The sequence below is a fragment of the Centroberyx gerrardi genome, chromosome 4, assembly GCF_048128805.1.
Source record: "Centroberyx gerrardi isolate f3 chromosome 4, fCenGer3.hap1.cur.20231027, whole genome shotgun sequence".
NCBI lineage: Eukaryota > Metazoa > Chordata > Actinopteri > Beryciformes > Berycidae > Centroberyx > Centroberyx gerrardi.
In genome coordinates this window covers 9,409,416-9,427,098 of record NC_136000.1, presented here as the reverse complement: position 1 = coordinate 9,427,098, position 17,683 = coordinate 9,409,416, and the positions used below count along the sequence as shown (strand labels likewise).

The 17,683-nt window shown below is 40.5% G+C and overlaps 1 protein-coding gene across 1 annotated transcript in view; it reads right to left on the bottom strand.

Annotated features, from left to right (window-relative positions):
- ppm1h (protein phosphatase, Mg2+/Mn2+ dependent, 1H) overlaps positions 1 to 7,823 on the bottom strand; it is a 34,390-nt gene extending 26,567 nt beyond the window's left edge. Inside the window, exon 1 of the mRNA XM_071922731.2 lies at positions 7,535 to 7,823. Within this exon, the coding sequence (XP_071778832.1) occupies positions 7,535 to 7,767 (233 nt within the window). The 5' untranslated portion in view covers positions 7,768 to 7,823. The remainder of the gene's footprint in view (positions 1 to 7,534) is intronic.
- Between the last annotated feature and the right edge of the window lie 9,860 nt (positions 7,824 to 17,683).

The following is a 17,683-nucleotide window of genomic DNA, read 5'->3' as shown; positions in this document are numbered from 1 at the left end:
ATCTGAGAGAAAAAGCCTTCCACACCCTGAGGGATGAATTGTGTCTGAGGCGAGGGCCTGTCATCCTCAGTTACCTCATTTCACTTCTTCATATCTGAGACAATGCTATGACCTTAATTACTCTGTCTGCGCTGTAATCTCGTGTGTGACTTCCCTTCCTTGCTGCTGGGAAATTTTCCTCAGCACCACTTGGCTTGAGGTTTTGCAAAAACCCTCCAGAGTGAATACTTCCAGGGTCAATATAGCTTAAAACAATCTTATACAATAATAACAGATTCTCTCTAATGCATGTCATAATGCATTACAAGATTTTTTTCTGATAGAAATGTAAGAATGTGCTTCTGATACCTCACTTTTTGCTTTAAATAAAGTGTTACCCTTTTCGCAACAAAGCAAAACTGTTGTTATTTTGAAGCAACAGTTACTTTGAAAGTAGCGCTGGTCTAATTTTTTTAATTCGATTTTTTTAAATTGGACCCTTGCTCTGTTCTGGATTATCCTGCCTGTATTTGCATTTCATCCTTTGTTGTGTCTTCTATCAGGACCACAAACGTAGAGGTTCTTGTCATGAGTGATGCTAAGTCATGAATAAGCTAAAACTGTAGCAATGAATACTACAATCACACCGTTCACAAACCACAGGTAACAGTGCAGTGCTACATGCTAGGTGTGGAGCCATTGTGCGGTCCTTGACTGATTTTCTACATTCAACAAGCCCTCAGTTTCCTTGCTTTATCTTGGGCAAGTTTGTTCTTCAGCAGTGATTACAAGGCAGCTGGCTACACAATTACTATACACGTAAGAAGGCTGATCACTGCCAGATCACTATAATTATCATGATGTAAATCAGGGAGAAAAGGAAGCAAAAACCAGGGTTTAGGGCTTGAATGAATAGAATAGAATAGAACAGAACAGTATAGAATGGACAGAAATGCAGAAGTCACATTTTCACATTCAAACAGTAAAGAGGTAATATATAATACAATGAAAAATAATACTGCTTTGTCATTTGCTTTTTTTGGCTTGAGGACGAAATATGTTGCGACGCCTGTCACTGGTTCGTAGCACCGTCCTGCTGCCAAATGTGTGAGTTTTCAAAAGCCAGAAACTTCAGCACCTGGCAAAGTAGCTGTTGAGTCGTTGGTATTGATCAACAACCCTACTAAACACCCATCATCACCACTATCATCACTTTATGCTATGGGACAGTAACATCTTACTTAAGGCACCATTAATGAGCCCTAAGGGGAATTTTTCCTGCATATAAAGAGAGCCAACAGTGCACAAAGCCAGACACCAGACATACAGTGCTCATTCATTTACATTTACTTTTTGCATTGCATTTACATAAATTACAGCAATTCATTAAGGAACCACAATATTAGAAGGAGATGGTGTTAACCTACGTGAATGAAGTGGAAAAATGTACGTTTGTTGTGTTTTATCAGTTTGATAAGCTAGCAATGCACACTTCCAAATTGGCACATTCTATATGGTTTCTACATCTGTAAAGTGAATATTGATAAGGTGTGTAGTTTTTTACAAAGCATGTCTACATGCACTGAAACATTCTTTACATATGTACGGCCTCTGTAGCCTTGATTATGTGAACACAAGCACATTTTGCACATCATGTACATTTGCTGTAAATTCATCTCTCTGTTTTCTTCATATTCCTATATCGTTGTAATTGTTATATGTACATTGATATTTTTTAAATGTTTCTACCAATTTCATATTGGATGTATTTCATGTTTGGTATATTTTCATTTCATACATATTCTGCATTCATTCTTTTCTTTGCCTGTTATTTTGGACACCCTAATATTGCTGTAATCCATATCTTTCCCCCATACTTTTCATTCATGCATTCTACCTAACATAATCTAGTGTTGAAATTGTCAGTTGCGAAATATGTAACCCTCCTTTGCTATATTCCTGCTTGTATTCTATTTTTATGTTTTTATTGGCTGTATCCTGTTTGCTCCTGCAGTGCCCCAGTTTCCCACGGGGATCATTAAAGTTTTATATTTTTATTGTATCTTAAGTTTAAGCCTGGCCCGAGGGTCAGTGTATTCTGTTATGAGGGAGATGTGATCTTCTTCACCAGAGGCACAGCACATGATGTTTGCAGTGGTGGCTAATGTTGGGAAAGGTTGAGAGAGATTCCCAGATCTCTAGGAAAGATACTGCATAAGCCTATAACCTGATTACAGCAGCGCATTAGATCTGTTGCTCAAATGACACTGCATGCTGTAACTGTGCATTAAGGACAGCTGGTATAAACTGAACTGAACTGTTGAGTCTGCCTCATAGAGGGATGTCCCTTTTTGACTTATAGGGGGAGAATCAACACAAGAACATGTGCTGCATCATGTGATTGCCCACTGGGAAGCTTTGTGCGTGTAAAGTGCTGCTCATGTGCTCGCTCTCCAGAGTTGAGTGTGACACTGAGTTTATTATTTAGCTCCTTTACAATGAAAAGTGAGAAATGTGGAAGGAAAGACTGAAGAAACCCTCGAGGGCTTATGGGTAAAGGAAGAGGACAAAAATATACATATTCATTGTGTATTTATAGTTTATATGCTTTATCTATTTTAACCCTTATTTATCCAGGGAAGGTTTGCTGAGCATGCATGCACTTATTTTATTCAGCAACCCCCTGCTTCACACTCACACTGTTAAACACCCTGGAGCTATCACTTTTTTTGTCACTTTTCCCTATAGATTTTGTGGTGCAGGATGAGAACCAGCAACCTTCTAGTCACAAGCCCACTTCTCTAGCCTTTTAGTCTACTGCTGCCCCAAAAATGAAATCTCAATATTTGAAAGGATGGAGATATTCAAAAATACATCACTGGTACTCTGTACACTGTGCAATAACAACACAGATACACTGATAAAACGCTGACATGCGCTCACACATGCATGTCTGCTGATCTGCAGTCAACACATACAGTACTGTTTGTGTGTAACACAGACATATTGATGTGAGTATTGATCGGACTGCTGCTGAGTTTGCAGGGATGTGTATTATTGATACTGGGTCATTGTCTGAGTGAGTGAGTGAGTGAGTGAGTGAGTGAGTAAGTCAGTGAGTGAGTGAGTGAGTGAGGCAATCAAGGGGTGTGTCCCAAAGCTTTTTCACTCTTCCTCCTTTCCTCCCCTCCCTTCCTACCACTCCTCTCCTACCAGGAAGTAACTTGGAGGCAACAAAGGAAGGAGTGGAGGAGAGGAGGGAGCGAGGGAAAGTGGAGGCCTTTTGGGACAGTTTATTTGCTCTTCCATGCTTAAAAATGGGCATCTGCTATTGATGAAGTGGCCCTATCAACACTGGTGAATACATTTTCTTAGTGGGACCAGTTCCAACAAATCTGACTCTCACAACATTGTTTTTGTGAGATATCGACCCATCCTATCTACACGCATAATTAGCCCACATTTGGAAAGCAGTGGTACTGTACATTTTAAAATAATTACCTGCCATGTTTTTTCAAGTTTTGTCAAGTTTTGCTGAAGGAGACTTCAGGAGCCGCTTCTCTCGTCTCCACTAGCGGGGCAGAAGAGCAACATGGCAACAGTTTCTGGGTCACGGAGGAAGGAGGAGGTAGTGGAGGAAAGGGGGAGTGATTTTTGGGCCGCACCCAAGCAGTGAGCTGAGCAGCACAAGGGAGGATCACTTGTGGTCAGTGCTTGTGCATGATTGCACGTAAAGTAAAGTGATGCCTGGCAATACTTAGTGATTCCTAGAGAGAAAAAGAATAAATGGGGAGAAACGGAGCAGAGATGAAGACAGTCTGCTAAAGTGTAGCCTCTATGTGTGTCAGGAGAAAGTGAGACACAAGAGAGACTAGAGTGAGCAATGCTCTCTGATCCATTCAAATGACAGTGCTCACTGGACCTGACAGCACACACACCCAGAGAGCGTGCATCAGGATTATTCGTCACACTGAAGCATAACTGCTCTTCCTCTGTCTCCACTGGGAGCAAATCTACTACTCAACCCAAGACAACCTGGTCAGCAATGAGAGAAAGGCCTACACATGGAGAGGCAAAAAAACAAAACACTACAGGACAGGGCTGCACAAACAATCTTGTATAATCCTACACTGTTTTAATTTCCATATGATCTTAGAATATTGACATATTGGCAATATTGAAACATTTCATTTAGAATGTGGTTGAAATTAGTCAGGATGTCGATATAAGATGCAAAACTTGGAGTTAAATATTTTGGTTCCTCAAATCATCACAACCAATAATCATGATCATACATGTGATCACAACATCTAGCACAATCATTGCGATGACCTTTTTTTCTCCACTGTAATCATGCAGCCCTACTAGCAAGGTTCCCACACTTGTCCCCCACTCATAAATGCCCATCCAAACCATTGTATTCGATATAATGAAGCAAATCAAAACACCTATTTTGGATTTTCATTAGCCTGTCATCATGTCAGCTATGTCAACTTTAACATATATGTCCGCCTTCACTGTCAACAGACTGTAAAATAGAAAAAGCGATAACTTTGTTGAGAGCCTCCTACCAACACTAGCCAGTTAGCTGTAACCCACAGACACCCAGATGGACTACGTGTATCTATCCTGGGTTTCAGTTTTATGATGAGAGGGTGATTCATTGGCATCTGACCCTGTTTACCCTCCTAAGTGGATCTGTATGGATCACATCATCTCAATATGGGCTCAGGTTCTCTCCGCTGGCAATGAGATTTCACAACAACAAAGCCTGCTGGTCGTCCAGCTGTTGATAAATCCCCAGCGGCGCTCACTCCTGGCTGATGCCACGCCAAGCTGGCACGTAATAAAACATAGGCACACACTCCTGGGGCTGCATCGCCTCCATTCATGGTGTAGAGCTAGGGCTGCACAACTAATCCTTCATAATCATATATATCCTAATTTTAGTTTCCACAGATTATAATTGTAGAATATTTGCATATCGGCAATATCAAAACACTTCCTTGCAGAGCATACGCTGTCCTCGAAAATAGCCAAGATGTTGACATAAGATGCAAAAAGTACTTTTGTTCCTCAAAACATCGAAACCGATAATTCTGATAAATAAAGGTGATCACAATATCTTGCAAATAATCGGGATTATCATTTTAGCCAGAATGACGCAGCCCTATTTAGAGCGTATGCACATCCACTGAGTGGGTGATGGTTTCCAAACATAGGAGAGATTTATCTTCCAGTCTTTTCAGTCCTGTGATTCAAAATTCTTCATGGCAGATTAGCATGAGGAAGTATACACCCCCTGTCCTCACTTTAGTGATGTATGCACACACCCACTCTGCCAGACAAGTGCCTGCGAATCAAGTAATTTCATAGGGTTCTTTTCCATGGAAAGGCCCCATACAACTAGGCATAACTACTATATATACTGGTACAATCTTAGTACTGTGTCCTGTTTGTGGGCTACATGTTGCCCTAGGGAGGAACACTGAACTGGTCAGTTGTGTCTGCAGCCGGGGTTGACTTGAGATGACAGGCATTTGCACATCTAAATTGGGTTCACAGTAGGGCAGCTGAAGTTGAAACATTAGATGCAGAGAGAGAGAGAGAGAGAGAGAGAGAGAGAGAGAGAGTTTCTGCACACCATGTTCTTACTGAATGTCTAACATCGTCCAGGTTAATAGATCGGCCTGTGAGGGCAGAGCGATGGCTGAGAAACAAAAAGCAGAGGAGCATCGATTAAACAATTAAGCTCTAGGAAATAGTCACTCAATCAAATAATAGCTTGTCAACAGCCTGAAGAACAGCCTTTATGTGAAGGGAAAAAACAGAACCGACTACCACTAACTATGTGAATTTAGGAATTCAGGGCACTAAATTTCCATATTACACACTGTGAAATTAGGACCGCCCCAAGGATTAAACCTGTGACCTTGTAGTAAAGGTCCAGCCTCACCAACCACAGGCCGCCCTGGTCCTTTATTTGGGACTGGCTGAGGAGAAGTGAATGTGACTCGGTGCTGTCAGGCGTTGGCCACTCTGACATTAATGATAATGAGAATAGGAACAGTCAGTGCAGTTGTCACTTGTCAATACACTGACTTCAAATAATATATTGGACTTGTGTGCTGTCAAATGCAAACTATGCAAAATGGAAAGTAAACTGAGTTGTTCGTTTGTGTAAAGCAGGTCTTGTTTGAGCCTGGAGGTTAGGCATCCTACACTAACCAGTCTGCAAATTCAGTAATTCAGTACTTTCCATCTCCTAAAAGCAGCAAATGACCGTGTAAATAGTTAAAATATTTCACCAGGTCTGCATTTTCTCAAGTTCCACCTCCTTTTTTTTTGAGCTGTGCTCACATACGGCCCGCTTTGTGGAAGCAAAGTAACAAGTTAGCTTTTCATGAGTCGAGGCGCAAGCATTAAATGTTGCTTTATAATACGGCCACTTAAAAGACAACACAGCTGGCTTATTACTGGCTTGGCATGGGGATGCAGCGGAGCCCAAATGGATTCTGTACGCCTCAACATATGATGTGATATCAATAATGAAACAGTTGATCTTAGGTCTGGCTGCAATTCTGGTCTCAATTATCAAGTTGACTCAGGATGACAGAGGCTGACGCTTAGCAGGGCAAATATTGAACGAGCAAACACTGTAAACCTGCCATTCTACCATAGTCACAGGACACGAAACTACTGCTTTCCATTCTATGTAACACATCTTAAGACTATGATCAGGTCTGACCAGCTGTAAACATACTGAGACATGCTGTACAGTTGAAACCCCTGAGAAATATATCCCATTTATATATATATATAATATATCCCTATTAGACTATACCCACAACACAGCATTGAAACAGGCAGACTAGCACAGCTGGGCTCCTAGAACAGTGCTTTACTGCTTAGTCTCATTGGTGGAAGCCTATAACACATATTATTGCTGTTTAAAAGAAAAGCTTGGCCCGAGAGTGCAGTTTACTCTTGACCTCCCTTTATAAAAAAAAAGCTCTATAATATTCCAGTAGGAAATTACAGTGTGTCTGTGGTACCCAATACTGAGTTTACAGCGACCATCATATGGCATTTTTATCTCCAATGGCATCACTACCATATGGTGTCATTATAATATCACTATAGAGATTTATATATTGGGTCTATTCAATACTGAGTTTACAGTGACCTTATGATATTTAATGGTATTTTTTTTATCTCCTTCACTATAAAATGGTGTCCCTATAATTTTCCTGTAAGGAGTTATGATTTTGCTGTAATATTTGAATTGTATTCTTCTAAAATGCATTACAGGAATATTATAGGGATTTTTCGTTATGGTCTAAAATACTGTAGAAAGGCCAGCTGCCTGCACCTTATTCCCACCTCCAATAATCTACACATAAAGCAGGCGATACAGTAATAACAATAAAAAAAAGCTGCTGATGTTTACGCCTTGCTGAGTGCTCACACTGGTCCAGGAAGGATCCGCTCACTTCCAAAGGATGCTGCGACGTGCTGTGGAAGAAAAGATGGACGCATAGGTTAGGCTACTCACTCTGCGTAACCGGTGGCCCACGGCAACCGCTTGGTCTCTTTTAGTATGAGGATCGGTCTCGCAATGTGATCCGCCGAGCACTCGACCTCGTCCGGAGACAGTCCCAGGAACTCCGGTCTGCTGTACGGGAATTTCAGCGGCAAATCCGAGGCGCCGGGATGGTCACCGTTGGAGCCGCCAGCCATCATACCTCCCATAAAATTGGCCACCGCCGATTTCACCCGCGTAAGCATGGTCCTGCCGCAGCGTGGGTCCAGGCGATGCGATTGCGTGAGTCCCCCCCGCCCGATGTTCCCCGCACGGCGACGTAGTTTTGCGGTGCAAGCGGAGGCGTTTGACAACAGCGGCCGTAACTCATTCACTCCTCAATGAACGCGGAAATAAGCCCACACGGCGCACACTCCGGTCATGTGACAAACCGGTTGCTGCTGGTGGATTTGGTCGCACTGGCATCTCAGTGAGCAGCTTATTGTTGACAGTGCTGGAGGTCAAAGGTGCGTAATCCTGGAGTGACGAGCGGCTCCCGGGCAAGGTGCAGCGCGAACTGGGTGCTGTCTGCAGAGGGACTGTCCCACACACACACACACACACACACACACACACACACACACACACACACACACACACACACACACACACACAAGCACACACTCACTTGCAATACTATACATGTGAGCACATTCCATTCACTTAGGCTACATTCATTTATTATAAACTCAGCCTTCCTTCTATCCAGGGAGTGGAGGGTAAACCCAACTAAACCCTGTGTAGGCTACCTACCTTTTCATTTGTAGTAATACAGTTTACCCGCCTTTGTAGACTGACATAAATCTAGACTGACATACATAGACCTAAATTGAAATCATTTTTTGGAAAGTATATATATATATATAATTTATTTTCGTTTGTATTGGTGGTTGTGGTGCCAATTATGATGCTCACTGACTGCAGGTCATGGTTTACCCAGTTTTTATTTACCACAACCCAAACTACTAAATTCCTATCTATAACAGCTATAAGTTTATCCTATCTTATCTTAATCCTATTTTTAACTCCTAACCACTGATGTCTCCTTTTCCAACACTGACAAAATGTCCTCACTTTGGCTGATTTTCCTTATCTTTCTGCTTGTGAGGACAGTGAAGCAATCTGTCCTCATGAGGAAGAAAAGAAATACAAGAGCATGCACACATGCACACATCCACAAGCGTGCACGCATGCGCACAAGTATTCACACATACACACACACACACACACTCACCAGGCAGACAGCCCTGCATCAGGGTGAGTGCAGTCAGCTGACTTTGGCATGCTCTTTGGAGTCGTAGTCTAGATTTTCTGCCTGAGAAAACATCCTCTGTCAATAAGAGGGCTGGACAAACGAGACTACAATGGAAAAAGGAACCAAATAAGCACACTATATATATGAAGTAACATGAGGCCTGCAGTTTGAGAATGAGCGACACTGGAAAATCAGCTCTTTTACTAGATAACAGAGAAAAGCTATTTGACACATTTGGTTACAGTAAAACCAGAAATATTACTATAAATCTGACACATTTGGACGATTATATGCAACATCACATGCCTACACTGCCTGCTGTTACTTTGGCATTTTTGTTTCAGTCTACTGTGAATTTGCTTTGGCCAGTGAGTTGGTTGAAATGTGATTGGTTGGGTGTCAGGCCAACCCACCAGAACGCATGAACACACAAACACACTTTATTTGAGTTGGATTTCTAGAAGTAAACCTCACAAAATTATCTGTTATTGACTCCCACTGCAGACCAGCCAACCCACAGATGATCACAGGCTCACTGCTGTTCATTCTATTCATGGAACTAATGTAAAATGTTAAATGGTTAAATAACAATAATTTGATCGTTAAAAAAAATCTAAACACCCAACTTGGGGTGATTGGAAAATTGGTGTCACTTTGGCACTGTTTGGGTCTATTGGGAGTCGATTCAAACCCATTTGGTCCAAAGGTTGACAGGACAAAGAGGTTGCCAGTTGGACAGAATCCACCAACATCAGCTACCCTCAAGTTAGGTTTTGTTTCAGTCTGAGAGCAGAAATCTGGTTAGCCTACACAGAAAAAAAGGCATGTTTAGCATTATCATAATGACATGTTTTAAATGGATTTATATGAAAAACCTCACAAACATACTGTATGTGTTTTCATTACATTACACACTCCTTCCCTTGTGCATCTGTCATGGGAGACTTACTGCTTTAGTGCACAACCTTCTTACACATGGTCTGCTCGCATTCATTTCATTTCATTTCTGACACAGTTTCTTGAGCAACGTCAATGTTTCCTAATGCGGAAAATCAATCTTTTGGTATGGACTCTTTGAGAATGACTCGTGTTTAGCAATGAAATCCAACCTGTCTAACCCGTAACACACACATCAAACACAGGACACAATATGTCACAACATATTTTTCTGACAATGTATGTGACTCTCCGCAGCCTCTAAGAAATGCAGATCTAATTCATCTTAAACAACAGCAAGTTATATTATCTCTCATCCTTATAAGCGTACATGCCCCTTAAAAAAACTGCGGCCTACTCATTATAGACAGTGTCTCCAGTGAAAATGAATGAACTCCAAAGACAGTGGAGTTGCCAAATTGGCAGACTATTTTCAATCAATAATTCATGAATTTGCCAGCAAAGCGCTCCATTGACCTAATTACAGACAACAACCCAAACAGTGTGTGGTGATGCTGTGGATGATATGCCTTAAAGCAGCTAATAAGATCACAATATAAAATCACGCATAGTCAGTTAACAGTCACCAGACCATTGATAGAATCCTTGTGACATCTATTAAACTTATTTTGATAAAATGTTAATTGAATGGAAATCCAGTGAACTGATAAATCTGCAGTGATTGACTCATACTTCATATGAAATTTAACATGGTTACTAATGAGAAAAATAGCATTCTCGTAAATTAACTATTAGCATAGCCTTTGGTATGTAGAATGGATATTTCAATCTTTTCCCATGCCAAATGTATAGGAAACAGCAAAATGATATTAGGAGATGAAAAGGAATATGAATTACGTAAGACATTCCTGTAAAATAAACCCCAATCATTCAAGGTCATCTTTCCTTTGAGAGATATGTAATAAATTCCAGAGGAAGTAATCTTATACTGAGTCTCTGAGGAAATGACTTTATTCCTCAAATATAGGTCGATATTTAATATTTAAATTGTAAAAATATTATGGGTTGTTTTGATTTGACTGAGATGGTTTTCAGAGCAGGGATTTTGATAAATTGACCTACTTTTCCACTGCAATCTCGTAAAATGAAGTATTTCATGAACACCTCGTGAAATTTCTACATAAGCTCTGAATTAGTATGCACTGAATGTGCCATGGGGCTGTTATGAAGATTTTATTCACATGTTATGAATGTGTTATAAACCAGAGTTCAAAGTGTAAAGTGTCACTAAAAACACACTAGTTTTCACAGCCAATATTTCCAGTTCACTCTCTATATGTCCTGGACAGTAGGAATAATAAATAGGAGTCATGAAATTGAGTGACATTCCACCTTAAGTCAACATGAACATTGCTACAAGGGTGTATCAAAGTTCAGAGTTTCTAGCTGATTTGATTTGTTTTTTTGTTGTTTTTTTGCCTCAGACTGTCAGTCAGGAGTTCAGCAGAGAGCAATGTGTTTTATTCCAGGGGATTCCCAAACCAAGGGGCCCAGATAGATATATTTTGTATGTCTGAGATGATTTTTGTTGTGAGATATGACAGTGGAGGAAGTGAAACCTATGGTCCTGGACCTCAGTTTGGGAACCGCTGTTTAAGTCGTCGTTTAGTTTTGTTTTTGGATCAGTTAGGCTGCCCTCCCATCTACCAGGCTACTATCTGCTCACACAGGCTATACACACAGCCTATCTCAGTCTGTTTTTATACCTATTGATATTAAAATATTTATTAATTCTTACCATGTTACAGTCTGTTGTCAGCAGAGGCAGCCAAATGAGTAAAAGTTAATATTGCTAATATCATACTGTTAGCAAAATTGATGTTGAGATTTGATTCACACACAACTCCAGTCTGTTTAGATGGGAATCTACAAGTGCGGAACCTGCTAATGTGTTATTTCCTGTTTTCCCCTGCTTCTCTGTCTGTAATTTAGTTGCTTCTTCTTTTCTAAATGAGTAGTGTGCATTATACAAACCACCTCTTTAAGGTATAGGCTAGTGACGGTGTGTACATCACCTCCCTCTCTCTAGCTCCTTCTCTGTCTTGTCCTGAGGGGATTATGACAGTAATGAGAGAGAGAGAGAGAGAGAGAGAGAGAGAGAGAGAGAGAGTATGTGTGTGTGCTGGAGTGTAATCAGCCCTCTAGGCCAGTTGATGACCGACTCGCAGATGGACACAGACAGACTGCCTCCCACACACGCTCATACAAGAGGATAATCTCAAGGTGGTGTGTGTCTGCAAAGGTTGGTGTGTGTACTGTGTGTGTGTGTGTGTGTGTGTGTGTGTGTGTGTGTGTGTGTGAGAGAGAGAGAGAGAGAGAGAGAGAGAGAGAGAGAGAGAGAGAATTCAGCAAGCCTAATCTCAGTGCTGCATTGTATGCAGAGGAAGAGTGGCTTGTAGTAATTTCTCTATAATGACTATGCAGATTTATCCCAGGGTTTGTCTTCAGCTGATAACAACAACAACATTAACACTGCTGCTGCTGCTACTACTACTAGGTACTACTACTACTACTAGGTACTACTATTACTACAGCTACTACTACTACTACTACTACTACTAGTACTACTACTAGTACTACTAGCCTAATACTACTACTACTACTACTAGCCTACTACTACTACTACTACTACTACTACTACTAGCCTACTATTACTGCTACTACTGCAACTGCTACTGCTGCCAGATGAGCTTAGGCTAGCAAATTCTGCAGTGTCATTGAAATCCCTTCTTAAAACTTTCTTTTATAAGAAAGCCTTTGTCAAACCCTGGAGTCATGATTTGATTTTACTGTTGATTTTATGTCCTCTTACATATGTTTTCCTTTTATTTAACTTTTTTAAATTCTGTTTTCTGATCATTCTTTGTGTTTTTATTCTGTTTTACTGCTGTATTTTGTATTTGAGGCACTTTGTAACGCTGTTATGAAAGGTGCTATACAAATAAAGTTTTGTTATTATTATTTTATTGTTATTTATTTATTCGTTTATTTGATAAAGACATTGCAAATTAACATAGGCTACTGCAACTTCAACTGGTTACCAAGAACTACTACTACTACTACTGCTACTATTACTATTGCTACTACTCCTACAATTACAAGATTACATTTTAGGGCTTGTTTCCTATAAACAAAAATGCTAACATTAAATGGATATTGTTTAATTGCTCACACAGTCACTGTTGTTTTACTTTGTAGGGCAGTACTGCTAGTGCTACTACTGTTACTACAACAACAGCAGCTAATAATAATAATAATGTCACCTGCATGTGACATTATTATTATTATTAGCTGTTGTTGTTGTAGCTTTGTGTCAAGAGCTTAGTCAATCAACATGATAGAAGTAGGGGATATAGGCTCTAGATTGGGCCTTTAAATAAAAGGCACTTTAATCTGCTCATTTTCTCTAATGAAATTATTACTCATCATCACTCTAATGTAGGAGACACTGGGTTCTGCTCCTGTTGTCCTAAGATGTTTGGGATATTGTGAGATGAATTTGGAAAACCGGACCCATGTTCTGGATGACAAATTTATAGTTTGTACCCTTTCATTTTCTGGCAAGTATAGCTAATGTTACACTCAAAAATGCCATGAATTACTTCGTTATTAAAATAACCCCTCCTTCTTGCCTGTATGTTTCTCTATTGGAATTAATTTGATTAATAGTCAATTTTAGGTAGTATTGGTTTGGGTATAATTGTTGTGTTCCTATTTGACCAGCAGATGTCGCCAGCGTATCGAGAATCTTTTAGGGGAAAAGTTATCTGACTTTCATTCACTGAAAACTAGAGATCTGTGTGTGTGTGTGTGTGTGTGTGTGTGTGTGTGTGTGTGTGAGAGTGTGTGTGTGTAAGCGTGTGTACAGCATGTGTGCTTGTGAGTGTGAGAGTGTGTGTGGGTGTGTGTGCGGGTGCAAGCACTTGCATTTGTCCATGCCTGCAGCTCGTATGCACACACTTACGCATGTGTGTGTGTGTGTGTGTGTGTGCATGTCATGCGATAACAAAGTCACACAGCACAAGCAGAGGCTGTGTTGGTGTTGAACTGTGAACGTGTGATGGTGAGATTTATGGGTGCTGACAGGTCCGGATTCCATTCCCATCTGCCCAGTCCCAGGATTAAGCTGGCGATGTGCAGAGACTCTGCAGGGGATCCTGCTCTGACCATTTGTTACTTTTATTACCACGGCTCTGAGTGCTGAACTCCAGCCTCTCCCAGCGAAGTCAGGGTCTGCCTCTAGAAGAAATAAATACATTCATTTCTTTAAGGGAAAAACAAAGGCTTGAAGGGATAAATGCTATCACTTTGAATTTGAGTTTATGCACATGTACTGTGTCCTGAGTTGTTTATCCTGAGGTGGATAATCACCTATCACACGACTCTGGCCTCATATCTTTTTTCCAATTTTGTTTTTGATTTGTGTATTTGACAGGGACAATGCATATTACGTAAGTATTTCTGTAAATATGCCAGAATTAGCCAAAAGGCAAATTTTCATCTGTAGACCCTGGCCAGATGTCATTACTGTAATAGCTATCTAGAATTAAAAGCAAATATTTTCAAATTTCAAAATGCACACACACACACACACACACACACACACACACACACAACCAGAGGACGCAATACGAAATGTTGTTAGGTTTGCTCTATCTTGCTTTTTTATATGTATTTGTGGTCTCTGTGGGTCCGTAGAGCACTTTATGAGAGACATCTTTTGTTAAAATTGCTTTATAAAAGAATTGGACTTGATTGAGCTTGACTATCAACGTAATTGTGATTGCACAATACAGAGAAGCAGGGTCACAGTACTACCCACCTCCTAAACAACCACCACACTGCCGAAGCAGACAAAAGATGGTGCCTTTTTATCTAAAGGTGTTGTTGTAATTGCTTCTATCCACTTGGACAAAGATGGAGGGCCATTGTAAGAGAGCGTTTAGCGAAAGAAAATGATCACCAGGAAAAGGACTGATTTGAGTGCTTGTTGGAAATTACTGTCAAATTACTGGAAGCTCATAACAAAAAGGACAAGACTGCAGAAGCACTGTGGTGCCTGTCAATTATCACAGTGTAGCAACCAGCTGCTTTGTCTGTCAGGCGTTGGTGCAGTTTCCATTAACAGTCACAGGGGGGCAGGGAATAACTAAAAAAAAACAGTGTCAGGGCAGGTCATTTGCTTTTTACTCATTTGGATTTTAGTGTAATGCCAGATATATAATTCAAAGATGCATTATCATCTGATGCTCATATGATTTAGGTTTAAAACTCCATGAAGAGTTAATTTCCAAAATGCTATGAATGCATTTTGGGGAGAAAAAAAAAAATCATCACCTGCAGTTCATCATTCGGTATCTCTAAAATCGATATTCTGATGCTTTCTGTGAAAGAGTTTGCATTTTGTCAACGAAGGACTAAAGTTAATTTCTATCCTTTTAAAAAGGACAACCATTTGTTTTCATGTTGCGCTCTCCATCATTTTGTAAGAGTAGGTGTCTGTTTTATCAAATGTTAGAAGTCACATTTCAGAACCAGACTCTTCAAATATTTGATTGCCAGACATCCTCTCAGTCTGACGCCATAATCGTGTGTGGACTCATCGGTGCTCAACAGCTTTATTCGTAGGAAATATCTAGAAATAGCTTCCTTGTTCACCTCCGACAATGACCATGGCAACAAAGTGCCTGGCACAGGTATCAATCTGAGCAGGAATAATATAATATAGCCTGTGCTGGAAATGGACAGCTGCAAAACTGATAGGTCTATTTAACCCATTATGTGGGAACAGAAAAGTGTTCAGTTAGCCAGCTCTCCCTGAATTTTAATGAGCTCATGCAACTGTGGCACCAACAGACCTTTCATTAAAGACCCATTCTCCAAAATCAGACAACAAAGCCATGCAATTTAAAACGGCCTGTGGATATGTGGATATCTTAAATAGAGGCGAAATTAAGGCAATGGACCACAATGTGGAGAAGATTTAAACTTTTGTGACCCTCAGGGAAAGCCTAGAGGGATATTTAAATTTTGATTGCTTTTCAACTATGTTGTTCAATAGTTAACTTTTCAGCTTACCAGCCACCATTAGCTTCCATACAATTAAAGTGAATTAAGAATTCAGGAAGGCCTGACCTAAAAGGGAAACTGAGATAGGTGACTTGAGTGTCTTTGTCATGCCAGGCTCATTGAGGATGCCTCAAATCTGCACCACAGTACTTTTTCCTTTGATGAAATTTAGATTGAGATGAAGGGTTGACCAGTCGTTTGGTGAAGGTCATTGCGTCAACAATCAATGGAGAAGTGCTAGAAGTCACAGTTCTGAATTATCTCTTCCTCTGTGTAAGTCCAAACCTTGGTAGTTTAACCCTGATCAGTGCTGAGAGCAGGTATATACATTCTGGGATGCCAAAAGTTCAGCTGAGCCTCCTAGAGGTGTTGAGGTTCTAATTTAAAGGTAATACGTGTAACATTTTAACGTCAATAAGTCATTACCATATTCATTTTGAGACATCAGTATAATTACCATAAACAAATGACACCATCGCTGAGAAGACTGGCAGCCTCCACCAGCCTCTACACTGCATTTTACATTGTGTGCCACCTGTTTGGATTTCACCAGAAATCTGTTGTATTGCTTTACGGCACAAAACAGAAAGAGGGCGCTGTTCTTCCAGCGCAGACCGAGTTAAAGCTTTCAGAGGTTCTCATTATAGCAGAAGGTGGAAGGAGTGAAAGGGCGATGGAAAAAGCACTTCCATCATGTTTATCCTCTTCAGTAAATCAAAAGAGAAAACAAAAGCACATGGAGTGATGCTAGGGGGAGGAGGTACAAGTAGCAAAATCCTCTTGTGATCTTAATTTTGTGAAACACTTGCATTACTGTAACACTCGTGTGAGATAGAAGATACCAATCATCTCGACCATGGTCTCATTTGTTTACAGTAATTATACCAAGGTATCAGAGATAATTTGACGATGATATATCGATGGTTGAAAATGTTACATGCAGCATCTTTAACAAAATGCCTGTGAAGGTACGTGCCTGCTAATTGATGTGCCACAGTGACATAACACACGCAGCCCCTTTCCTCCAACAGTGAAATCAGGTTTCTAAGTAGCTACTCACCCAGGTTTGCAATACAATAGTTGCATAAAATCCTGTCTATTTGCAAAGGTGTTCTCCTTGGACAGAACACAATTGTCTTACAAATAAATCACTTTGCACTTGACGCAGACTGTAATTTTGCAGCATCTTTGGCTTGTCTCACTGTGATGTCACTGAACAGATCAGCATTAGTGCAAACACTGAACCACAACACAGCTCACTGTTGTGTTCTCAGATCATTTGTTTGACTTGATGTGAAACAAACTGTGACCAATAGCTCCAATAGCTAGTCAAATTCACACATGGATAATTACACGCTGCATATTTGTTCCATTAAATATTTTGAAATATGGATGCCAAGGCCTGATAAAACCCCATTGCACACATTTCAAAGAAGGTAACAGCTTTTCCCTGTAAGCTGTTTTGACATGCAGCGTCAACTGGGTGTGAAGTCATTTAGAGCAACACCTCGTCTTTCTCCCAGACTGAAATTGCCGTTGACAGATAAGACTCTTTCATAATTAGAAAGGGTCAACATTTCTCCGGCCTGTGGGTGGAAACAGAGAAAACAGTTGCGCTGACACTTCATTAATCATTGTCCACCAAGCAAATTCAATTTGCTGTTGGTTTCAAGGCAACGGCTGAGCTGTGGAGGCATTGCATGCTGTTAATATTTTGGTGGTGGTGGTGGTGTGTGTGTGTGTAAGAGAAAGAGAGACAGAGAGAGACAGAGAGAGAGAGGTGGTGTGTGTGTAAGAGAAAGAGAGACAGAGAGAGACAGAGAGAGAGAGGTGGTGTGTGT